The following is a 26,230-nucleotide window of genomic DNA, read 5'->3' as shown; positions in this document are numbered from 1 at the left end:
CCAAGTTCCAATTTCCAATTCCGCAATTCGATTCCAAATTTATAAAACTTATATTTGTATGGCATTGAACAGTGGTGATATTCTCCTTGACATATTTTAGTCAATATTTTTTATATTTTGGAGCTTTTCATGTACGTTTGACTTATAATATTATTTTTAATTACGCCAGTAATCAAAAAAGTAAATATTATGTATATACTTTACTGAATATTAAATCATTTTCTTTTTTAGTGTCATAACCTATTTTCTTTCTTGAGGACTGGCAGATTTCAATTTATAAGCTAAGCTCCAGTGTAATATTTATGCTGCGTTCATTTTGCCTTTAAATCTAATGAGTAAATTAAATGTTGATTCTTGCATTCAATAAATATATGTTTCTTGTTATATTCAAGATTTTCTGAAACTCATTTAAACTAACCTCACTTTATTAATGATAGGCTCATTTACACTCCCTCTGGGTGTCAACTATATATAACATACTAACTGTTAGGAAGTGCAAGGCCTAGCCAGTTTTAAGTATATGCATGGTAAGTTTCTGTAAAAATTTGGTTGCATTATAAATAGTGGCTACCAGGACAATCAGATGATCGATATTTTTGATATACAAAACTGCGGAACAAAAAATCTTAACTGAATTATGTTATAGGTACTTCAGATTGTAGTATTGTTCTCCTATGTTTTATATATATATATGTATATGTTACTGAAGTGTACTGTCATTTGAAATATCTACCTATAACATAATTAATTCGGTTCAACATTTTGTTTTCAGTAATTTATACAATCATGAATATTGATTGTGATGGTAGCCGGTTATTTTACTGCATCCAACACTGGCAACAGGTAATTGTGATTGATATTTCATTTATAAGTTATTATTACAAGTTTTGTTCTTGATATTAATTTATATAATAGGTCTTTTATAGAAACTAAATATTGTAAAAAGGTATATTAATTTTCATTGGAATAAATAAATTATAAACAACTTTAATTAAAATTTGTTTGTATTCCATAGTTTAAAGCGGCCCATACACTAGACGTGCAATGCACACCGTGCAAGCACGACGTGTCAAAATTGGAAGAAACGTGCCAGTGTGTGGAGGTCTCCGTGCTAAGCACGCCGTGCATTGCATGGCACGATGGCAATCAAGATCGGTTTGATTTTCGGCGTGCCGTGCCACCTGCCGCCGTGCCATCCTGCAAGTGTGTGGACCAGTCCCGCACCACGTGCTGAGAGTGGAGTGTCTTTTGAGATTATTTTTCTTTCTCTCGCGGCAAATACTCTCCTATACTTACCATGTCGACTGCTGACACACAAATTTTTCTCTCTCCTAATTTCTTACCATTATTTATAGATTCGTACAGAAATCACCATTGTTTGTGACGAGTGAAGTGTAAAGAGTACTAAAATAAAAGTCTAGAGGGCCATTCCACACCAAGTCATCCAGGGGTCGACACCCACCCGTCACAGATTTTAATGAAATTTTGTACACATAATGTAGGCATTTAGATAGGATAAAATCCAAAATTTCAGTTGGTTCTGACAAATGGTTCCAGACATATGAATTTTTAAATTTATTAGCTAATTCAGTTCCCGGGACCCATTTTGCCGCCAAGTGAGCGTACACTTATTCTCGTATTTCTATGTGGAATGGACAATTTTTAAGCTACAGGCTTCAAATTTTACTCATATGTTCAAAACTTAATGCAGAATCATAATATACTATTAACATGAGATTTGTTATCTACTATCACCATAAAAATAATTCCGAAACACAAATAATTTGATTTTTCTGAAATCGGAACATCAAGTTACAAAAAGTTTTGTAGCAAAAATCTCTCTCCACCTACCCCTATAAAAGTATATATCACTGGAAAGAGGATAAAATTATCTTTCAAATGGTATAATAATATGAGTGGGGTTTTGTGTATTACCATTTTTATTACACGTCAAAGTAAAAAATAAAATGTTACTCTATTAAAACACAAAATATAGCCAAATATTAAAAATACCTATGAAAAATTGTTTTGAAAGAGGCCATTTTACATAAAAATTAAATATGTTAAATCAAATGTTGTTGCAGAATAAGTCACAGTTAAGTTTTAAAACAATTAAGTCACTTATAATGAGTACACAACTTATATTCAGTACTTACTTGATAATATTTCAACAGGTATGTACATTTTCATGTTAAAAAAAAATAAAAATCATTTATACTGAATTGATTATGTTGGTCCATCAAAACTACATTTTTCTTTCTCACACACACACATTGCACTCTAATTACAAACTGAAAATATTCCACGCTTTGTCTATTTTCTTTCCGAGATACAGAATCAATTTTGTACGAACGTCCAAGAGAGGTTGTTTCAGGTGGATTAACAATGCATAACAGATGAGCTGCTGGAACAGGGCACTGATCTTCTTTTTGGGGCCAAAAAAAGTTTCACTAGGTCCATGAGGGTGCATAAATTTTACATCATAATCTCCTTCAACTTCATTGAAACACTGGATCATTCCTATCCACCAATTATTTTCATAGACACATGCTACAAAAGAATGAATATTAGGCTCTAGAGTTGGCAAAGTGTTCTTGAATATGTTTTGTTTTAAACAGACATCAGTGTCTGAGCTTAGTCGCTTCGCTGTAATTACTTCACTAGTTGCTGGCTGAAAGAAGTGAAAACTTCTTGTTCCCTTAATAGTTTCACAACATTCAAAACGGGTTTCAAGAGACTTTCTTTTGTTTTCAATATCGTTCTCTTTCAAAAAGAAAAAACTAATTTTCGAGAACTGATTTGCACAAAATGAGTACATTTCTTCAGCATTTATGATTTGGTCTGAATCTCTGGCACTTTGTAAGTTTTTCTTTGTTACAGTCCTCATAACTGTTCCTCCGATCCTATCACAAACAGTTTTTCCGTGACTTGTTGCATGGAATGACCAACTTGCTTCTAGCCCAAAATCTTCTTTATGGTAGCACAAATTTACCATTGACTTGTAATTTTTATATTGGGCACTGCAACCATCTGTTAGGTATTCAATTTTGGTTACGTTAGGAAAGTTGGACTTAATGTACTCAACGGTTTTTTCTTGAACGGAATAGACGAATGGTACATCATGTTTCAAATCATCGGAAATAAAACACAAAGAGGATTCTTTTGTTGTTTCACCCTCGCTTCTTGAGTAAACAACAACAGGATGAATTGAACAACTTAAATGACTCCAATGATAGGATTGCACTTCATTTTGTAGGACATTTTGATGGTATAGGCATACACAAACGCAATGCGTGCCTGGAGAACCAGCCAGTACACACCATTTTGGCCTCAGAGAGCAAAATTTTGAAAATCCTATTTTTAAATTTGGATGTTTTTCTTTGAATGCAATAAACAGTTCTTCTAAATTACATAAAAGTAGTCTTTTTTGCATGTAGGTATTTTTTTGTACACTAACTCTGTCTTTCGCTCATGGAAACATATAAGAAAATTCATCATCTTCATAGAACTGTTTTACTGCTTCAATTGTCTCTTCAGGTAGTTTTCTACCTTCTTTTGGTTCTGGCATCGCCAAAATGCCCTTTTCATTACAAACAGCCCTAGCTTTTCGTACTAAGTATTCTGAAACATTCAGTTTTTCAGCTACTTTTCTGCGGGACCATGACTTAGGAGCAATTGTTAGTAATTGTATTTTTTCCCTTCTGGTTATATTGGTCCTCAGCTTTTGCTTAATAGCATCCATTAAATAATCAAGATCTTCAGATTTTTTCTTTTCCTCATCATGAAATTTTTCTTCGCCATCACTCGAAGACTCATTTAAAGAATCATCATTTACTTGTAGGACAAAAGATAGTTTCTTCTTGACTTTTAATTTTGCCTGCTTTAACTTTTTCCTGGCATATTTTTTTTTTTGAATGAGTAGATAAGGACTGGAGTTTCAGAGGTGTCACATCTAAACCTAACAGAGACTCATTTAGAACTTCTTTTTCCACTACTCTTTTGGCAGTCGTAAGATCTTTGCCAATATCTTCATCACTCTCATGAAATGCAGTTTCATCATTATTTAAACCTTTGTTTTCTACATTCAATAACTTTCTACAATTACTGCACAAAAAGCTTTCCTGGGACTAAAATTATGTCTTTATGTTCTCTAACATCTTTCGCCTTTTCTAAGGTAATTACTCTTAAATCTTTTTTCTTTGTCAAAGGTACAGCATGTTTTTGAAAAGGGTCACAACATTATTTTTGGCTTTTTTCAAAATATTTCAAAAAATAACAAAAATGATGAGAGCAAATTGTGTCATTTTCACGATACTGATTATTTGTCCGCCAACTCAATGTTTCTACTTCTTCACTTGAAAGCTTTTGAAAAATTAAATGTACACTTTTATCTTTTGTCAGAGTAAAGTTTTCACAAGAAGAGTCTGAAAGTTTACCTACTGTACAAATTAAATATGGTCTCACTTGACTTGGTCCAGCAATTTCTTCTATGATAAAAATAAACACTTCACAATTAATTACATATTTATAATAAATAAATAAATTCATTCATTTAAAATAGACAATTCACAAAAATATGTAGTACACAGCACCAATGTTAACTGAACCACAGATCCTCACATACTGACAATAGCTTGCAGTGTGACTTACTGAGTCATGTTGAGACTTGTGTGTTTCATGTCTCCACAAGAGTAAGTTTCTTTCATGTTGAGACTTGAGTGAATGTTTCATGTCTCCACAAGAGTAATTTCAAACACTGGTTTGAACTGGTCTAGATGTCACCCATTGTGGTTTGTGTTTATAAAATATTAGTAATTAGCATATAATGTAATATTGATGTTTGACCTTTAATAGTTAATAAAGTGTTGTTGTTTTTTATTCAGAATGTTAAACTTTTAAATGTTGTATAAAATATTATTTTAATGCTTGTAAAGTTATAATTAGCCATATTTTAGGTAAAAGTATTGTAGGCCAATTTAGTTAGGCCAATAATTATTTGTGTAAAATAATACTTTAATTCATTGACTTACTAAATTTTTTAAAGAAACTTAATTTTCTTTTTTATTTATACACACTTAAAAACTTAGAACACAATATTTTATTTCACCTTCATATATTTTCAGATATTTTCAAACAAATATAATACATTTTTACACCTTAGAATTTATTTTTTCTTCATCACATAAATATTTTGTATACAATCACATTTTAGTGTCTTAAAATTTTAATTTTTGACTTTGATATATGATAAAAATTTTAATACTCAAAACCCCACTCATATTATTATACCATTTGAAAGATGATTCTATCCTCTTTCCAGTGATATATACTTTTATAAGGGTAGGTGGAGAGAGATTTTTGCTACAACACTTTTTGTAACTTAATGTTCCGATTTCAGAAAAAATCAAATTATTTATGTTTATGAATTATTTTTATGGTGATAGAAGATAATAAATCCCATTTTAATAGTATTATATGATTCTGCATTAAGTTTTGAACATATGAGTAAAATTTGAAGCCTCTAGCTTCATAATTGTCCATTCTACATGGAAAGACGAGAATACGTGTATGCTCACTTGGCGGCAAAATGGGCCTTGGAAACTGAATTAGCATAAAACTTCAAATGGCCGTATCTCTGAAACCCTTTGTTAGAATAAGCTACAATTTTGGATTTCTTCTTATTTATATGTATATATTATCTATGTAAACTTTTATTGAAATCAGAGAACCTTGGGTGTCAATTCTACTTTTGGCTGGATGATTTGGCGTGGAATGGCCCTAAAACAAAATGCGTATTTAGACCTTGTGGAACTGTGCAAAACCGAGGTACCTGATTAAGTCTTACAGTAGTCTCATATCAGAATACATTTCTCCCTCTTTTAACCAATTTTTCATCCATAATTGTCTTCTTCTCTTCTTCACTTTGCTATTGTCATGAATCGCACCAAACAGCAATACTGTTAACGCTTTATGTTTAGTTACAAGAAGCATAGTAGTAAAATATCACAGCACGACAATACTACACAATATCACAATAACACAACCAACTTCTAGCACGTCACGGGACTGACTAAACTGTCAGTGTGTGGGGCACAAAGTGCCATGCCAAGCACGGCGTGCCAGTATAAAAAACTGCATGGCGTGCAATGCACGTCTAGTGTATGGGCCGCTTAAAGGTGTTCCTAATTGATAATTTGTTTCTCTGATTAGATTGTTGTGGCGGCTGATTAGACCCTATTAAGTAGCATTAAGTGCGTAGAAGCCAATAACTTTTGAACTGTGATTATCATATATTATTCATATTTTTTAAGAAAAATGTTCTATAAGGTAAATAAAAAACAATACCTAAAATCGTTTGTTTAGATATATGGTCTTAATAACTAGCAGAGTAAAATTTGTTTAACTTTTGCTGTTTAGAGGTATTTTTGGGTAGGGTACGATAAGCGGACTCAGTTTTTTATATCGAATAATGTAATCATCTATACCTAATATTCACATCTCAAATCCTAGACTATCAATCGATATAAAAGTATCTATAGTCTTCAATAACAGTTGTATGTTTTAAATTAAAATATGAATTTAATATTTACAGTGATCAAACAATTATTATTAACAAAATTAGGAAAACTGAAGACGACCATACAGTTATTTTTTACTCCTCTCACAGCTACAGTTGTTTCTTTCTCACAAATTTCACATAATGGGTTTTTTTGGTACGAGTCCAACACGTTGAAGCCATGAAAAACATGTCTTATCATCTTTCAAAGCAATGTCGTGTAGTTTTCTAAAATTGACTGCCATTTTTAATAATTACATAAAATTGAAATATTACCTTACGTAATATTTCAATTTACTATTTTACTATTTATTATTTGAAAGTGTTTTACAGCTGTTGATATAGATTATTTAAGTTAATTGTTCAAAATAATTAATCAGTATCGATTGATTATATCGATGGTTATGATTAAGTAATATTTAATATCGTTTGCCAATTTCGATATAAAAAAAACCAGGTTCGCTTATCGTACCCTACCTGTATTTTTTTACATAGTAATGAAATTGCAAAATATACTATTGTTTTCAGTTTTATTCCATGAGTAATATGAATGTTGTACCAAAGCTTTTTGAACAAAAAACGAATCTGAAAGTCAGCTTACTTGTGTTTGTGATGCTTCTTACAATCTTCCAAATCAGTACTTTCAGTTCCGTTATTGTATAGAGGAATCTTTCCTTTGTTATAAATTACAAGAATGCAAATATTGAATAAACCATTTGTTTATAATACGGCCAAACAAAAGTATATCACAGTGCACCGCTAGCATCTTAAAGTGTATGAAGTACATCGTACAATTTTACAATAGCACTTTGAATTTTAAGTATTAGTTTACTACCACTCAATTTAAATTTTGTTCAATGGAAAATTGCAAGAGATGTGTCTCACAGTAGTAATTCAGATTAAACACACATGTCTAATTGAATGTAAGTAGAATTGGAACCATAATTCTTGACTGAGCACTTATCATCAGTGGTGTAACAAAGGGGGGGGGGGGGGCCACACCGGGTCTCACCTTTTTTGGGGTGACACCCACCTGGTCTCTCAACTTAAGAACAATGTACAAACAAAATAAATAAATCGCTAGCACAAAAACTTCGGGGATTCCTCCACTAGCACCAGCTCAGCTCTATATACAATTTGGGGATTTCCGCAAAAGAGCCTGACGCTGTCATAGGAGATTCCCCGTCCCATACTCCCGATGTTTGACATTTCAGTTAGAACATTTCTCATTTGTTTCATGAAGTGTGTTGTATTTGGTTGGCGTGAATTGTTAAACGTGTATTATTCTATAGTTATAGAAGATTGGGTGTCTCTAGATTTTTTAAAGTTTGTTGTAGAATGGGATTTTACAGAATCTCTTCCAAATCTTATGATTGCACTGAAATTGTTCATGACGGTTTGTGTGTCCGTAGCTTCATGTGAGAGGAGTTTCAGTAAATTGAAATTAATAAAAAAAACTACTTGCAGTCAACAATGACCCAATCGCGGCTTAGCAATTTTGGTATATTAGCCATCGAACACGAGGCAATACAAAATATAAATTTCGATCAAGTTATTGCTGAGTTTGCAGTTGTCAAAGCTAGAAAGAAGAAATTTTAATTGTATAACAATTCCTTTTCTGTCTTAGTCATTATTGTTTTGCTATTTCTTTAATATTATAAATAATAAATGATCCATGACCTTTATAATATACAATTTATTGCTTTTTACTTTTGATGGGGTGACACCCAAAGTAGCTATGCCACTGCTTATCATTAGTTTTTCATGTCCCTGTTTGTAACATTTTATTTTTCTAATCAATTAAATAGGTATATTTTAATTTTTGAGCTGTTATGGGATACCACAAAGTTTTCTGTTAGGTTTTCTCTGACACAGATACCTGTATCAAAATAAAATTATGCACACTATTTGAAACTCTGCTCAAAAGTTTGTATTCTTTACTAGTACATATAATTTCTAATGGTACCTAATTCTGAGCAAATACTAGGTCAATTTTTTATTTCTTTCATTTTTTAGTATGATGACAGGTAGTCCTTAAAAATTATGAAATAAGAAAATGTAGTGTCGGATAGCCATGTTTGATATTGCTGAATGATAAGAAGATTCAGAGTGCATACAATATAACTTGCATATGGGACACAGTTAAATCAGTCCTTTACATGGCAATGTCTATAATACATCTTAAATATGGATCAGAGTATAAATTTATCCTTGTTTTATCAATGCATAGGCCCACCCGAAATTGAAACGCTAATATGTGTTCTAAGCTTGAAGTTAGGTATTATATTGAGGAATGCTTTTTTTTCTGCCAGCAATGGGGATGACACTAAAGGCACCCACCGAAGCCCGCTCTGAAGGTCAGGAGCATTTGTAAAGAGTAGCCTACTTTCCTGTTCCAAATCATTCAATGTGTTACTGATCACAAATTCTCCTGGTCGTCAATGTGGGCTTTGGAGGTGTTTCTGGTGCCACCCTGCAGTGCTGGCAGAATAAGAAAACATATCTCAAGATAGCATCAAAAAAAACAAGCTCAGATCATGTGAGCTCAAGTTGGACGGCATAGGAAGTGGAACAACGCGTGGACAGTGAACATCTCATAAGTCGACAATGTAAACAATGCTTTCCAACACTTATATTTCCTGTTTTATACTTTCTAATGACTGCATGATTGTCATACTAAAATAAAATAAGTTATGAAAAAATTGAAGTTGATCCAAAAATTGTTCAGAATTACCTTTCCAATTTCTCTAAAATATTGAATAACATTTTATTCTGTTTTAAACTTAAGTGGGTACACCTACTTATGACAAGAGGTATGGAGAGTAATATTAATACTGTGTTACACATGTTTTATTGAATAATTATAGACAACTACATAATTACATTACAATTCTTGACTGAGGTATGTGACAGACTGTATTGTAAAGAATTAAAGTATATTTTTATTCATTGGAATTCGTATTGTGTACAAAGAACACATCCCTCAATAAAATTCATGACCTATTGCAAAAATAATATTCCCATCTTTTACAAAGTTTGACATATGGGTTTTGTTTTGATGGGCAATGCATTATGCCAAACCTGATTGGGTTTCTTTAGTGTTATTTGATTTTTAGTGAAACACGGATTAGCTCCCTCCTTCAAGACATTAAATCTTTGCAGTGCTGAATGTTTCAGAGCCTGTTGTAATATACGTATAGAGTAAGGTGCTTCCAACTAGTTTAGTTCATTAATCAGGACAAAAAACAAGCAGACCTAATACGGATACCTGAGGCCGTGTTTCAGAGCCTCACTACCAGTGTTCTCTCCTTCAAGTAAAACAAGTGTCTGATATTTAAGATAGTTTGAAATCAATTTTAATATATTTCCTCCAATGCCATACTTCTTAATTCCTCCACAAGTTCCTTATGAACTTCATAGAGAAACACTTGACTAATATCGAAAAGTGATAGAACAACATGTACTTGTTTAAAAAAATAAGAATGTTATTCCATTATTAAGTGAAGTCAGGCCAAATTTATTTCCATGATAATTAAACAATTTTCATTTTATGTACCGTGTCTTATATATCTTTTATAACACACTGATTTTGTAACAGTGTTACAATCCAGTGGGATCAATATTAGCTCTTTGTTTAAAAACATTGCTTAAAAGGTTATAATCAAACAAGCATAGTCTATGAGAAATCTGCCAAGGTTTAACTAACCTGTAGTCAAAATAATTAGACTAATATAAAATAGTTCGGGATAATTTGGAAGAAGTAGGTAGATTTTGTGACTACTTAAATATTATCAATTTATTCTAATGGGATTTACATTTACTTAGTATCTCAAAAACTGTTCGAGATACAAAAAAAAGTTTAGGGAACGTTATGAGCATTGTGGAACAGTTAACTTTTTTCCAGGTTTATAAATAATGGAGTTGTGGGTTAAAATAAGTTTTAACAGCCGCTATTATGGAAAGAAATCACATGCAAAGCTAGCCAACAATCTTAGCCAAGACATTTGTAGAAACAGTTTTTAAAATAAGTTTCAACTTTTGTGAGCTTTCTTGGGGCAGTTATTGTTTTCAAAAGCCGCATTATATGGCATATATATAGTGTTTTCACAAAATGGTGTCACAAACTTTTGTGGCTGATAGTGCTCATTATTTCAAACAAAAAATTGTTAAATAAACAGCTTGAGAAATTAGTCTTGTTTAGCTAGCCACCATTTTGTAATTTTTATAAAAAGATTATCTCTATAAAGTTATGATCAACTAATATTTTGTCTTTTGATAGGCATTAGCTGTTTTAAATACGTTATACAAATTCTAAAAGATACCAACTATTTTAAAATTTGTATGATAATTCCAAAGGCACTTTTTCCAATGAAATCTGTCAACGCATAAGCGAACACGACCACTTTAAAGATACGCTTGCACAAGCCAGGAGCAACAAACAACTGATACCTCTCAACTGTGACATGTATGGCGCTCCCGGCTTGTGCAAGCTTATCTTTAAGTGGTCGTGCTTGCTTATATATAGGCGAATTTCAGTGGAATTGTCATAAAAATTTCAAAATAGTATCTGGGGGGCATTGTGGATCATGTTCGGTGAAGTTATGGAGAAATGTTCGGTAAGTGCTATCATGAGGGCGATTGCAATTAGTTGTTTATGTGCAATACTTATTTTCAATACGTGTAAAACTATTTCTACACCAAATTGCTTTTTGTTGTTACAAAGTAAAAAATATACCAAAATATTTCTCTATTCAACCGTGCCATTCAGTGAAATTGATTTCTTTCTGTCTATAACTTATATATTACTTAATGTGATAAAAGAACCCTGTGGACCCTAAGCAATAATCTAATGGTGGAGAAGAGTTAAATTTTCTACAATGTAAATTTCCTGTCTGTGATCCATAAGGATAGATATATACTGTTTCTTTGGAACGTGATCGTTGGATATGTGTGTCTGTCATCCAGCCATATAAATGGCTTAAGTCTTTGTTTGATTTTTAAATTTACATATATACAATATTAAAAACAAAGGTATACACAATAACTACTATTAAATTTTTGACAGATATATTGGCAACTCAGAAATACAAATTAAAAACAGCTACAATCTCCAAATTTTCAACTCTGATATACTGACCTTGAATGTTTCTTTGACACCCTTCTTAAGAAGCAGTTAGTAGCTATTTCATGTGTATGTATAAAGTTTGGACTAACCCTATTTTAATAATTTTTTTCTTTTAGGTTGATTTAAATAGAGATGGAGAATGGAGGTCGTAAAAAAACTTGGTCTGAACTCAAGCAAGTTGTGTTTGAATTGCGTCGCCAACTTTCAACTTTGTCTACGATTGTACCAAGTTCAGTTGAATTTCGGAATCTCAAGGATGGCAGAACAAGGATATTCTTTCTTAGCTCACCTGGTAATGGTTGGGAAACTACCCTTCTCTACACCGACATTGTTTTGGAAGAACAAAAGGTAAACTATTTTTTGTAACCTTGACATGTTTTGTAGTGTTTTATTGACCATGAAAAAAGGTCAGAAATATCCAACCTAAAAAGGCAATTGCAATTAGCAACAGGTCAGATATTTCTGACATACCATTACTTTATTTAAAAATGCAATTTAATGTATTGTAACAATGTAAAAACCTATAAATATGCAAACTAATAGTCTAAATTACTGATATGATATTGTGTACAGTACGTACAATATGTGCTATACATTTACACATCAATTATTAGATGTTTGTAAATATTTTGGGAAAACTAGCAATCATAGTAATTAGCAACTCCATATATTAATTGAAAATAGCTATTGTTCACATAGTGGTTATTCGGGAAGTATCAGTCATAAGCAGATGCAGTTCTATTAGAAAGTGTGTCTAAATATCTTTTGTAGTATGTCAATTAAAAGAATTAACCGTGCAAATTTAATTTAATTGCAAACATTTTCATTAACTCTCAGCCTAATCCCATGGATTGACATAAACCATCATCAAACTCAATGTTGCCTATAAAGAAATGAAACTTAATGTAAATTTTAAGGTCTATAGGTCAGTTCATTTTTAAGATATCTTGTGAATAGACAGACAAAAATAAAATTTTCTCAGCCCCTCGAGTGAGAACTTTGCTAATGCTCAGTCAATAAACCAGATTCATTAACATATTGACGTGGTAGAATTCAGATATATTTCATCTATGTAAAACAAATGATTATTTCTATTGTAGACATATGTTTTTCTTCTTCATATAGTAGCAAAAGAACTTTAGTTGATGGCAATTTGTATTTGAGTTCAAGAATTCTAATGGCTGCTGATTTGTTGAGGCCAATTCCTGGTCACCTGGGTTTCTCAATGCTGTTACTAGTAATGACTGGTGTTTTATAATGGTTTTTATATGTTGTCTTATTAATTATATTGTTTTTATTTGTAAAAGGATGTATTGATTTTTGTGATAATTGGAATATTTAATAACTGCTTTTTAATTAGGTGTACATATTTGTAATAATTGCTTATTAGGTTATCTTTAAATGTACATATGAGTATGTTTTTACACATTTCTGAAAGTACACATGTTCTGCAAAATATCTACCTATTAATAAGCAGTTTTCCACATAGCTAGTTGGATGGTAAGGCACAATCTGTTATGCACTTGTCAATAATAAAAATTACAAACTTTAACCATATGATGAATTCTTATCCAGTAGAAAAGCAAGAAATCTCTTCTTTCTGGTGGTCTTGGACTTTTGGATACTCTAAGAGTTCTAATCAACCAATAGGACAGTTTAACCACAGTGCCACTGAGTAGGGATCAATCTGTGCTGACATAAGTCAGTATTTTTTATAATGATATTCTAATATTGTAAGAGTATTAAATTTGGTTTATAAATAACATATAATTACTGTTTTATGTATTTTGATACTAAAAGACTTATTATTATTATGGAAAACACATTTTTCCACAGCTGTTTTTAGTTTTGTTTACATTTTTGACGAATTTGCACCACTATGTGCTGGCATTGATACTCTGAGTGAGGTATTCAATATCTTTGATCTGTTTTTGTCTCTGTAATACTCCATCAGATTGCAATAACATAGTTAGAGTGTGTAAAAAATTGTTAATAGATTATTTATTTGTTAAGATTATTTTCTTATAAAGTATAATGGAAATTTTCTGTCTAAACCTCAACTATACAATCTTTAATATTAATGTGTACATGTGCTAATGTTTCAGAACGGCCGGTTACAGTGGCATCCCGTTATTGAGTCCAATTTTCAGAGTGTGTCACTGGGTGCACGTTCCTCAAGAGAGGAGCAGCTGATGTTGGAGCGGAAACGGCTGGCAACATGGGGTATCACCTCGTATGAGCTGCATCACGAGTCTGGGAAGCTGGTCTTCCCGGCGGCGAGTACTCTCTTTCAGTGCATCGACACAGGCTACACGGTAATCAGGACTTTTCATTATATGAGGGGCTACCCAACAAAAACTGTCGTAAAGCTGTTAAAGTAGGTCTTGCATAGTACATAATTCTTCTCCTAAATAGATCATTGTCATTTCAGTGCTACGACACAGGCTACATGGTAATCAGGACTTTTCATTATATGAGAGGGTACCCAACAAAAACTGTTATAAGGTTGTTGAAGGTAGGTCTTGCATAGTACATAATTCTTCTCCTAAATAGATCATTGTCATTTCAGTGCTTCGACACGGGCTACATGGTAATCAGGACTTTTCATTATATGAGGGGGTACCCAACAAACACTATTATAAGGCTGTTGAAGGTAGGTCTTGCATAGTACATCATTCTTCTCCTAGACAGATCATAGTCAGTTCAGTGCTACGACATAGGTTACACGGTAATCAGGGCTTTTTATTATATGAGGGGCTACCCAACAAAAACTGTTATAAGGTTGTTGAAGTAGGTCTTGCATAGTACATAATTCTTCTCCTAAATAGATCATTGTCATTTCAGTGCTTCGACACGGGCTACATGGTAATCAGGACTTTTCATTATATGAGGGGGTACCCAACAAACACTATTATAAGGCTGTTGAAGGTAGGTCATGCATAGTACATCATTCTTCTCCTAGACAGATCATTGTCAGTTCAGTGCTACGACATAGGCTACACAGTAATCAGGGCTTTTTATTATATGAGGGGCTACCCAACAAACACTAGTAATCAGGGCTTTTTATTATATGAGGGGCTACCCAACAAACACTGTTATAAGGTTGTTGAAAGTAGGTCTTGCATAGTACATACTGCTTCTCCTAGACAGATCATTGTTATGATTACTAGTTGACTAAAGCGCAGGGGTGAAAATTCCCCTCCTGCTTGTTGAAACAGTCTTAATGTTTAAAAAATTTTACAATCTTGACACCTATTGGTGATATACTCAAATTGTATGGGTTATTCTCATTTTAAAAGTAGTCATGTCAATAACAACAAACCTGAACATGGACGAATATCAACTGCTGGAGGAGACAAAAATTCAATAGCTTGTGTGCATAGACTATTGACAGACCAATGAACAACATAAGAGCAAGTGGAATAAGTTTAGAGCTTGGTACAACATATTTTAACTGAAGATTTTAGGATGAAAATGGTTGTTGCTATACTTGTTTCTTGTACCTGCACATACAGCTATATTATACTTTAAAATATAGCCAACATTTGATAAAAATGGCCTGGTAACTTTGTCCCACACAGCTTACTCAACTAATCTATGTGTGATTTTTTTTCCACATAATAAAAGGAACATGAAAGAGCTCAAATTTGACAATATTGATGACATCAACAAAGAAACGAGATAGGAGCTGTAAGCCATTACTGAAAATCTATTCAGTTGTGACTTTTTTTGTTCAACAGGTTTTTATTAAATAAATTTTAATTTATATCATACACTTTTGATTATACAGGGTGACTCATGAAGATATGTAGAAATTGTGGGAGCTCATTCTACATGTAAATAATGAAAAAAAAGTTTATATAAATGTGGGTCTGGAAATACTTTGTTGGTGAGTTACGGCTAGCGAAAGATTTTGCCTAAATTTCAGCTCACCATGTAAAACGAGGTCTTCCTGAAATTCTGGTAAGATAGATTAAGAGGTGAATTAAATTATTTCATTTGGTTTTTGACTTGATAAATTAAATAAAACAGGCCCTAGAACTGTCAATTACATAGTTTTTGAAATAACCAAATTCAAATGCAAAAAACAGAGTGAATAAACGCATTTTTCATCTTTGGGCAACAATAACGTTGTTATTTCACCAAGAAACACATTAGAATTTTAATAAAACTTGTAGAAAAGTTTGTTCTGAACAAAATGGTGTAAATAAAGTATACTGAAAGTGAATAGATGTTTAATTAAATTAATTTTTATTCATAACAGTACAACATGAATTTTACATTTGACTGACAATTAAAAAAATTTACTGAGAAATCTCTTAATTAAATTTCTATCTATCTATCTTTTCATAAAAATCTTCCTTGGATTTCAAAGAATATTGTACAAAAAGAATTAACCTAATTGTTATAGCCGTTCTCGAGATTAGCACTTCGCAACACATTTTGCAATTTTAATTTTTAATGTTATATATATTTATAACATACTTTTTACATACACTATAAATAACACTTTTTATGAAACTTACAAAAAACCTATAAACCTACAAAAATCAGTACACATTTTAAAATTTCAGGTTTAATATTAACATCCTTCATTGATATTGGTGTATTATTAAAACATTTTGATTTCCTTTAAGGCTTTTGATTTAGTGGAGTATCAGCTGTCATCAGTTTCTTGTATTTTCAATAAAATGTGTATAATTTATTTCATGTTAAATGATAAATGGTTACAATAATTATTGAAGCTACTGGTAACACAATAGTATTTGCACTAAAAACCTGTTTACATCAGACAACTAAGAACCATTTATATGAATTGACAATTTTCTCGAGATGGCATACACAAACCTTTCATTTTCCATTTGAGAGTTATTTATTTGAGATGCATTAATCTATGTTACAGAATGGACCTCTGTTCCCTGCCGAGCTCAGAATGAACTCAAGTGGTCCCAAGCTCCTCCCGCAGATATGTCCCTCCAACCCTGACCTGGTAGCTTATATCTGCAATGCTGACATCTGGGTCTCCCACACCCTAACAGGTTTTTGTTTCTTGTGTGCATGTATAGTGTATAGTTTTTTACGATAAATCATATTTCAAGTTAATAACAGGTTATTTATCTTTAGTGAGTCCGATATGAGAAACCATAAGTGTATGTATAAATTAAAAAAAACAAATGTTAAAAAAAACTTGTATTATATACATTTTAAAGCTACATCATACGCTATTTTCCAACACAATCCCCGTTGAAGAACTTATCATAGTTAGACACAAGTTTTTAGATTCCAGCTTTAAAGAAATTCGCTGCCTGAGATCTTTATCACTAGACTGGTTGTCAAGCCTCGTTCAAGGAAATTAACCAGCATCACACTCTTATTGTGCCAGAAAACATTTCCCATAATCTTTGTGGGATAATATGTGTGTTCACAATTAACATGCTTCACCCATGTTTCATCACCAGTTATGATACAATTGAGAGGTTCATTACCATGTTTATCATAGTTTTCTTCGAAATTTAATAATTCAGCAAGTCTTTTTGTGGTTTTGATGTGTGGTAAGGATTTTTGGAACCCATCTGGTACAAAATTTGTGGTATTAAGCAATGTAGAAAAACTTTCTTTCCCATGTATTTCGTATTAGAAATTTGGAGTATGTTAACCATTGAAAATTACTCCAAAATTGGACAAATCGTATATTTTAGAGTTCTTTTATTATGTATGTGGCTGATACTATTATCACTGCAAGGGCTAATATACTGTTTTGAACAGTAAGTATCCTCTCAATGAGACCATCAACTCGTCTAAGGAAAGTTCCTTTTCGGGCAGGTAGAGATTTTCCATTTTGTTAAAATAGTAAGGTCAGGAAAATCATCGTCATCTTTGGTCAAATGCAATGAATGTAAAATCAAGAGAAATCAATTACTTTGAAACAAATTTGAAGTAGTTTTAATACATTTGTAACTGTAGCATTTTCACTTCCTGTATGAAATAATGGATTAAAGGATTTTTGCAGTGAATATCAACTTTCTGCATAAGCATTTGTTTTCTCTAACAATCGATTCGAAAAAAAACCAATTAAAATAATCTAAAGGTTCAATGCCAGGCAAAGTTACTCGCAAGTCAATGGACTGAGAAAATAGAAAAGTTTTCAAATCTAGAGTATCGTACCAAGGTAGTTTTGGTCTGGGCTGCTTACATCCACGAGTTTGGTTTGTACCGTTGGACGATAACACATGGGGGTGGTGACTTCTGAGGTCGAAGTAATAAATACTCGAATTGCAAAGTTTACTTATAAGTCCAATTTAATTTACTAAACTTACAAGCACCACTTTTGGATGGTAAATTAAGTGTATGTAATGCCATGTTGCTGCCAATTAGAATAAAAGAACTAAAAATGTATATCTGCTAGGTGGGCCCAAAATATCCAATGTTCTCTGGAATTATGCCTACGATGTTTCTACTTTATAAAACATTTAGATTTTACTTACCTTCATAATGTGTAGACTCACAACCCGGGTGTCGGCGTCTTGGCACGAGACAATGGCGCTGTAGTCTAAGAAGGGTTATTTCTAGTCAGTGGTTACTAGAAGATGAGTAGAAGTTATGAAACTGGTAGCCATCTACTCAAATAATATGTGCCCTGTGAGCCGTGAGACACGTGGGACACGTAAACTCGCCTAAAACAAATTCGCGACGGTATTAGCCATTTAATGATACAAATGACTATTTATAACAACGTGTTCGCCATAAGATGACGCCACAACTTTTATCTATCTCAATCAAGCAAATAAAAGATCTTCAAGGGTACGTTACTTTACTATTTACAACTTTACTTTACGTTACATTCATTTTTATATGTTTGGCATCAAAGGGCTAATTTAATAATACGAAAAGATAACTTTTACTTACGGACAAAGCGCGCGAGGTCTGCTCGGTCACATAGTTGGGCTGCTACGAAGGGTTAGAAGAAGATATTCATACGCGTGCCAATTAGGTAGTTACTCCGCCCAATAATTTAGTTCCGGAACATTGGATAAAAATAATATTAAATTATACTGGCTGATTAGGTTGCGAAAATTACATTATATGAAATTTAATTAACTAATTAACGGTACAGAATATCCCCCCCCGTTTTGAGTTCGCAACCTAGTTAGTCACTTTACTTTAAACATATTCTAAATAACAAACTTCACTCAACCTTTTATTCATTACATGAGTTCAAATTTTCTATCATAACAATACGGTAGCGCGGGGTTTCGAGAGTTTCTTATGAAATCCGCTAGATCGCATGCCAATGCAGTTCTATGACTTCTTATCTGCTCGCTTAGGGACCAAAAATAGAAAATCGATTTAGGCAAACTATTTTCATGCAGTGCACGTTGCAGCGTTTTAGAATTTGCGGATCGTTGCGAGAATAAGGGCATTTAAGGCGATTAAATCGTGAACAAGTGTAGTGTAGTGTTTTGTTATATAGGCGCCACATTCATACTTCTTTTTTGCATTCATACCAGTGTTTTGTGTATAGTGTTTTGCCATTAAATACCCTGAGACTTGCGGACAAGTTACCAATATGTGTCGAATACCGAAGGAATGAAACGTCCCCTCACGAGAAGCTAAGTTTCACATTTCTTATTAATACTGCATTACTCTTAATATATATTTACATACAACATCATATACATCTTACATCTACATAAATTTTAACACTTCAAATATATCTACAAAAATCAAAATTCAACATTTCGACATACATACAAAAGACAGATACAATTTTTTATATTTGTTTCCTTTATTACCATCAGTCAGGATCAACTCTGTCTTATTTCTTTATTGAAAGTTTAATTACAAATTCTATTTCTATATTTTATTTCAATTCAAACATTCGTTTAGGATTCACCAAACAATTAACTTCCTGGGTTTTATGTTATATTTTAAATTTGGCAGCAAGTGGTTTCTTAAGCTAGGGATGCTACAAATTTTTTTTTTATATATATAGAACATGTCTTAATTTAATTTTAAATCCACAATATGAACCTTTTTTTACATTCAAAACATTTTCAGTGAGTTGTACAATAATAGTTATTTTCTCATTAGAATTTAATTTAAAATAACATGAATCTCCATCAAGATCTAAAATTAATTTGCTATTAGTTATAAATGGGTTTCCTAATACAATGTCCAATTTTAAATTATCGAATACAATAAGTTTTACTTTCCAACAAAATTTAGAAATTTTTATTTTAGCATAACAGTAACCAAAACATTTTATTTCAGTGTTATTTGCAGCAAACATTCTATCATCTGATTTCATTAATTTAGAAACATTTTTATTCAACAATAGGCTATCATAAAATTCTTTACCAATTATATCTCTTGTAGCACCAGTATCTAATAAGCAGTTTGTTTTTATATTTTTACCCACTATAGCTTCAATTAAAGGCATATTGTTTACACTGTCTAACATTTAGTCTTAAATTAGGTTTTCTATAGTTTAATTTACTCCAATTTTTAATTACCTTACCATAGACAGGTGCCAATTAGGTAGTTACTCCGCCCAATAATTTAGTTCCGGAACATTGGATAAAAATAATATTAAATTATACTGGCTGACTAGGTTGCGAAAATTACATTATATGAAATTTAATTAACTAATTAACGGTACAGGTTATTAGTACTGGATTTGATTGTGGTAATTGTTGGTTATCTGAACATGATGGCTGTGGTGTTACTGGGGGTTGTGATTGTTTTGAAGTGAGCAGAGTGTGTGTTCTGGTGGTAGACTGGTTTGGGGTAATGGTGCTGGTCAGTGGTTGAGCTCTATACAGATCATATGGTACCTTCTCTTTCATTATCCATTTCAAAACACACCAATAATAATATCAATTTTATTCAACCTCTGTAATACAGAAGTCATGAACCAATGACATTAACAAGAAATATAATTTTCAAAGAGGACTGGACTGTTCCAATAATTATGTCTACCAGGTTATGTTGAGAAATAGCGGCAAATGTGAATGCACTGAAACCTGCCATTGGCACTGAACAGTGTCAGTCATACATATTTGTATTGTATTTTAATCCATGTTTGAAGATAACTAATGTTCTTTAATGTACGTAATAGTGAATAAATATCTCATATTAACATGAGTAAAAATAATAATAAAAGGATTTTATTGTTTACATGGCAGGTAGCACACAGAGACTGACATATGCTCACAAAGGTGGACGACCATTGTCAGATGACCCCCTGACAGCAGGCATACCATCATATGTGATGCAGGAAGAATTCAACCGTTACCAGGGATACTGGTGGCAGCCAGACTCCCCAGGTATGGTACAGCAATGAGTTCACAGTTTTATTTTCAATGGAAATGATATGTCCTATTGTGCTTCACATTGTCAATAATCAGACAGTTGTAGTTCCAGAAGTGATCGTTGTGTTGTTTATTCTTGTAAATGAATTGGAACGTTATAAAATGGGTAGATCCTAGTACATTGCAGTTTTTTGCTCTAAACTAAACTGTGCAATCACTGAAAAAAATAGAATATGAAGATAGGGCAATGTTATGAAAATTCCTGTGTGACTGGTGATGTAGATTTTAATATCTAGTTGGTGAAAGCAACACATAATAACACTAGAAGAACATTTGTAAGGGGGTTGGTTACTATTATAATTAGGGGGTTGGTTACTATATTAAAACTGACTGTTGGAGTGTGAACCCCTTGCCACAGGAAGATTTAATTCTGGCTGGTTTTTACCTTCCATTTGAACTTAAACTGGATATAGCAAAAACTGATGTGTCACATACATCTGAACAACCACATGAATGTTCAGGATATCCACACATCACTAACCTCAGATTTCAAGGTATTGAGGTAAAAGGTGAATTGATAGGTCTAATCTACTCCAGAGGATAACTGTTGAGTGGGTTGAGCTTTCTTAGCAATTAACCCATTGCGGATCACTGACGAGCTGGGCTCGTCACGCAGTGGCCGGGCCTAACGGCACGATGACGAGCTCAGGTCACAAAAGCGGTCTGATTTTAAGTTTCCCTCCAAATAGTTCTATTAATGTCTGATAGACCGGGTGATCGTCTTCACTTGTCAACTAAACTATCAACGGTCTACGTTTAGAGTTTTCAAAAGTTTTATAAATATCCTATAGATCGCAGTTATATGTCGAAGTTGAAAAATCATTCATATGAGTTTACTCTCTGCTTTTTAGCGCTTCTGATTGGGTGTTTTCCTCAGTTGTTATTATAATACTTTTGAGGTTAGTGACATAGTACTAAACGACGCAGACGTACATTTTGGCGGGTTTAGTCTAGACAATGGCCCGGATGTTGTAATCACTTCGCCCGAGCCGCTTTATTTAGACTATAATTCAGACATCAACCCTGCCACCCCGGAACCTTGCTCGCGTGTTACCCCAGCAGACCCATGTTCTATCTGAACGAATACCTTCACAGCTGACTGTTCTAGTATACAATAGCGAGCAATATGATGTGGCGCACAATTGCTGTTCGTGCGGCCGCTGACCGTAAATTAATTCGTGCCCACACGCCAAGACAATACGATCCGCAATGGGTTAAGGCTGTTGCTAGCCTAAACATTAGGGTGTACTGTCCCCTGCCCGCTCTGACTGGAAGAGGCTGGAACAGAGCTAGTCTTCTCTTTTTCATGTATGACATAACTGAGATATGGGGTCCACTCACAGGAGGTGACTACTACCTCCAACCTTACATATGTGATTGTGATATCCAGAAAGTAGTACCCGTTAGCAGGTAGCATACTCGATAACACAACTTTTGCGGCAATTCAAGTAGGAAACCTTTGACCATCCCCTGTATAGCCCGGACTTGGTACCTTCGGATTTTCATCTCTTTACGAAGCTTAAAGTCTTTCTGGTGGGAAAAAACGATTTGATAGCGATGAAGAACTTAAATGAGGCATGACTACGTATCTCAATACACTGTTGGCGGAGGACTATGACGCTGGAATACAAAAACTCATCACACGTTATAACAACTGCCTAAGCTTTGCTTGGAGATTATATGGAGAAGTAGTTTAAGTATGCTCTTTCTAATAAAAAATTTGTCTATTTGTTAATATCTACTCCTTTTGTCTTTATTGCACAAACGGGTACCACTTTCCTGATGTCCCTCTTCCTTTCTGTCCGGTCCGTTTATGCTAAGTTGTATTGGTTTATTTATATTTAAGTCATGAATTAATTTATTACTTACTTACTTACTGCCGGGGCGTAACAAATCTCAGTCGATTCTTTGCCTCGTCTATGAGCCTCTTCCACGCCACCCTGTCTTCCGCCAGATCCACAGACCCTCCACATCGGGTCACATCTTCGACCACTTGATCGCACCATCTTATCTTTGGCCTACCCAAAGGGCGCCTTCCTGCCGGTACCACCGCCTGGTAGACCTCTTTTAACCTTGTGCCCTCCTGTCCTCCGATGTACATGTCCCAGCCAGCCAATTCTCCTTGCCTTCACCAAAGCCACAATATCAGGATCTTGGTATACATTGCGTAATTCTCTATTTTTTCTTATTCGCCACACCCCTTCATCACATATTGGTCCAAATATTTTTCGGAGAACTTTATTCTCAAAAACAATCAACCGCCCCTCATTTTTCTTCGTTAATGTCCATGTTTCACTTCCATACATTAGGACTGGTTGAATGATTGTTTTATAAATTCTTATTTTGGAGCATTGAGACAACAATCTTGACGTAAAGAGTTTTGTACACGCCCCAAGACACCTATTTGCATTAGCTAAAAATAAGTGGGATAGACTATAAATTAATTTTAGTTTTATTTTTAGATGGAGTGTACAGGATATTATATGAAGAGACTGATGAAAGCGATGTCAAGATCTACAGCTTTCCCTCCTCAAATTCAAATACTAGTGGAGAAATAGAGCAATACAGGTAGCTATTGAGTTCAGTATTGAATAACCGGCTGTAATACAAAATAAAACACTAATAAACATTATATAATTGTACAAAGAAGTGTTTATATTATATAACTGTACAAAGGTGGTGTTTATATTGTTGCAGTCTCAGGAAAATAAAACAATTTACATTTAAGTGTCATCGTTAAACTAGAAATATATCTCATGATTATTATGAAATCTGTAAAAAATATTTTGAAGTCTTCAAAATTAAATTGATAAGCTGTTTTATTTTATTAAAAATTATTAAAATTAATTTAATGGCATTAAAAGTATCAATAATTTAAAATGAATATGATTTTATTTGTACATTTAAATAAAGTATGCCTATTAATAAGAAGTATTCATAAGTAAGCCTATTAATTTATAAAAAATATATTTATTGAAAATTGCTTAGAAATTGTTAAAGTATTAAATAGTGCAGAAAACACCCATTTTTATTTTTTTTTAATGAAAGGATTAAAATATTTCATTCGAAAGAAACCACTACCATCCTAAATAATGTACTGCATTTCCTCTTTGCTACTGTAGGTCTATTGTTCAAATGTTTAGATGCTATCAACTTTAAGCTTCTCATATATTAATACAAAACATTTTAAGACTTCTAATAAACCGAGTTCTCTTCGTCATACAATATCTTCTTTCTTTAATTATGTTTCCTCACACTTCTATCCTCATACTCTATTTTGTCCTCCTCCACTTCATCTTTCATCCAGCATACCTCTCGGTAACTGCCATGTATTACCCATTCAGCATCCTGCTATTTTTCTTTATCCATACTATTTTCCTCCCACTTTCTAGTGAAGAGGGACTATGATACTAATGTATATCAAGTTTAACTACATAAATACCTCCCACCTAAACTGTCAACTACTTCTTTCTATGTTTTACACTGTTGTATTATCATATATTCTATAGGTTTCCTCGAGCCGGGACACCCAATTCTAAATCTAACCTTAAGTTGCTGACATTCCGGCTCAGTGACAGCCTGCAGATCAAGGATATCCACAACCTGGAACTTCAATACCCTCTCAGTCATATCTTCCCGTGGATGGAGTATATGGTTCGAGTAGGCTGGGCACCCAACCTCTTTAAGTGAGTTTTTATTTACTTTTAGATTTCTTTAATTAAAATTACTTAATGCTGTAATTCATAATGTTCCTAGTTTTCTATGTTTAGGTAAACACCAAATGCAAATAAAAAACAATGCAAGATAGTATGTGTTCACAAAAAGTATTTTGCTTATTTTTGCATGAGAAATCACCTTCCAATTTGTTTGTTGTAATGTCACACCTTTGATCCGTTGTAACGCAGTATATTGTCTGTATCACTACCATCTAGTTAAGTGAGATTTTGCAAGAACAAATTTCTTTGTTATTAAATATTTTAGAAATGGCTAAGTTAGACCATGGGTATTTTTAGTAGACTGCTAAGACACTCATTGCACTGAATCAATTGATAATGATTATTTTATTACCTTCCTGAGAAACTGAACAAGAAGTATGTAAATTGAAGATCTACATTTGTTTTATCATGGGGGAGGAAACACCTGGCATACTCACACTAGAAGAGGGGTGCAGGCAATAGGCTAGTTAGTTTTAGTAATTATGAAAAAAAGTTAGAGAAAACATTGACAGCATGCGAATGTTGCAGTGTCTGGGTGCAGCTGCTGGATCGCCGACAACAAAGACTGGAACTAGTGCTGCTATCTGTGGATAACTTTGTGGAACCACCACCCAACATGTACCACACGGAAAATCACCTCAGTCCAAACTGTCCTCCTGTGCAGGTCATCTCCGTGCAGACCACGGACGTTTGGATTAATGTAAGTCATGCCATTTTGATCAGCTGGTTTAAAAGTGATCTAATACGTGTTCTAGTTTTAAATGGAAGTCTTGTTTGTTGAAGCTTTTATTTAATCCCAATTTCTCTCTCTATATGTCATAACCCACTCTATCCTATGGGTGACAGTTAAAATCTTGATTATTATCACTCGTGATAATTTCTTTCTTTCTTTCTTCCTCTTGTTTGCTGAATTTCAGCAGGTTCTGCTTACTTTGAGCATGGAACCTCGATAAACATTCTTGTATGTATGACCAGTTTACACTTTTTACACACAGTAAGTTCACTATTGCACTCAGTATCCACGAGGGTTGTATGCTTGGAGACAAGGTTGTTCTTGGTGTTCTCAGTGTTGTGGGTGTTTTCTGTTTTGTTTTCTATTTTTTGTTTTTATTTGTTAGTTTTAGTCACAACCTTAAGTCTATTGTTAATACTTCCTATTGTTTGTTGTGTTACTTTAAAAGAAGTTGGGGGAATTTCTTTAAGGAAGGTATTTGATGTGTGTAGGATTAAATAGGAACGGTTTTTTTTTGTAGGTCTGCATGCGTGAAGACCTTGTTCATTCAAGGTTCTTCTGATGGTCCTGGGCGAAACATTTGTGCCATAATCTCTCAACTGGTCACTAAGAACCTTGCTGGTCATTTTTCTATTGACTAGTGTCATGTTTTTCAACTTTCTGGCCATCCTTGGACTTAACGCTTTCTTCCGGCCACATTTTCCGATACGGCTGGATTTATAAATACCA

General features: G+C 33.3%; 1 protein-coding gene across 3 annotated transcripts; it reads left to right on the top strand.

Moving 5' to 3' along the window:
* The first annotated feature begins 2 nt into the window (after positions 1-2).
* Positions 3-25,564, top strand: LOC124371494 (dipeptidyl peptidase 9-like). 3 transcript variants are annotated; one of them, XM_046829837.1, is made up of 9 exons: positions 7-131; positions 773-843; positions 11,798-12,029; positions 13,787-13,996; positions 16,585-16,720; positions 20,867-21,007; positions 23,515-23,620; positions 24,562-24,738; positions 25,297-25,564. In XM_046829837.1, the coding sequence occupies exons 3-9, from the start codon at positions 11,814-11,816 to the stop codon at positions 25,547-25,549; spliced, it is 1,239 nt and encodes a 412-aa protein (XP_046685793.1). In that variant the 5' UTR covers positions 7-131; positions 773-843; positions 11,798-11,813; the 3' UTR covers positions 25,550-25,564. The 3 variants fall into 3 exon arrangements, with proteins under 3 accessions (XP_046685791.1, XP_046685793.1, XP_046685792.1); XM_046829835.1 differs by lacking the exon at positions 773-843 and having other exon boundaries at positions 3-131; XM_046829836.1 differs by lacking the exons at positions 7-131; positions 773-843 and adding an exon at positions 208-527.
* The last annotated feature ends 666 nt before the right edge of the window (positions 25,565-26,230 follow it).

The sequence above is a fragment of the Homalodisca vitripennis genome, unplaced genomic scaffold (assembly GCF_021130785.1).
Source record: "Homalodisca vitripennis isolate AUS2020 unplaced genomic scaffold, UT_GWSS_2.1 ScUCBcl_1507;HRSCAF=5223, whole genome shotgun sequence".
NCBI lineage: Eukaryota > Metazoa > Arthropoda > Insecta > Hemiptera > Cicadellidae > Homalodisca > Homalodisca vitripennis.
Note: the sequence above shows the minus strand (reverse complement) of the source record. Positions and strands in the feature narration are given on the sequence as shown.

Coding starts and splice junctions, on each gene's coding strand:
- LOC124371494 (XM_046829835.1), top strand. CDS start 11,814: ATGGAGAATGGAGGTCGTAAAAAAACTTGGTCTGAACTCAAGCAAGTT. Junction 16,721..20,866: donor GGTCTCCCACACCCTAACAG/GTTTTTGTTTCT, acceptor TTTACATGGCAG/GTAGCACACAGAGACTGACA. Junction 23,621..24,561: donor GGAGAAATAGAGCAATACAG/GTAGCTATTGAG, acceptor TATATTCTATAG/GTTTCCTCGAGCCGGGACAC.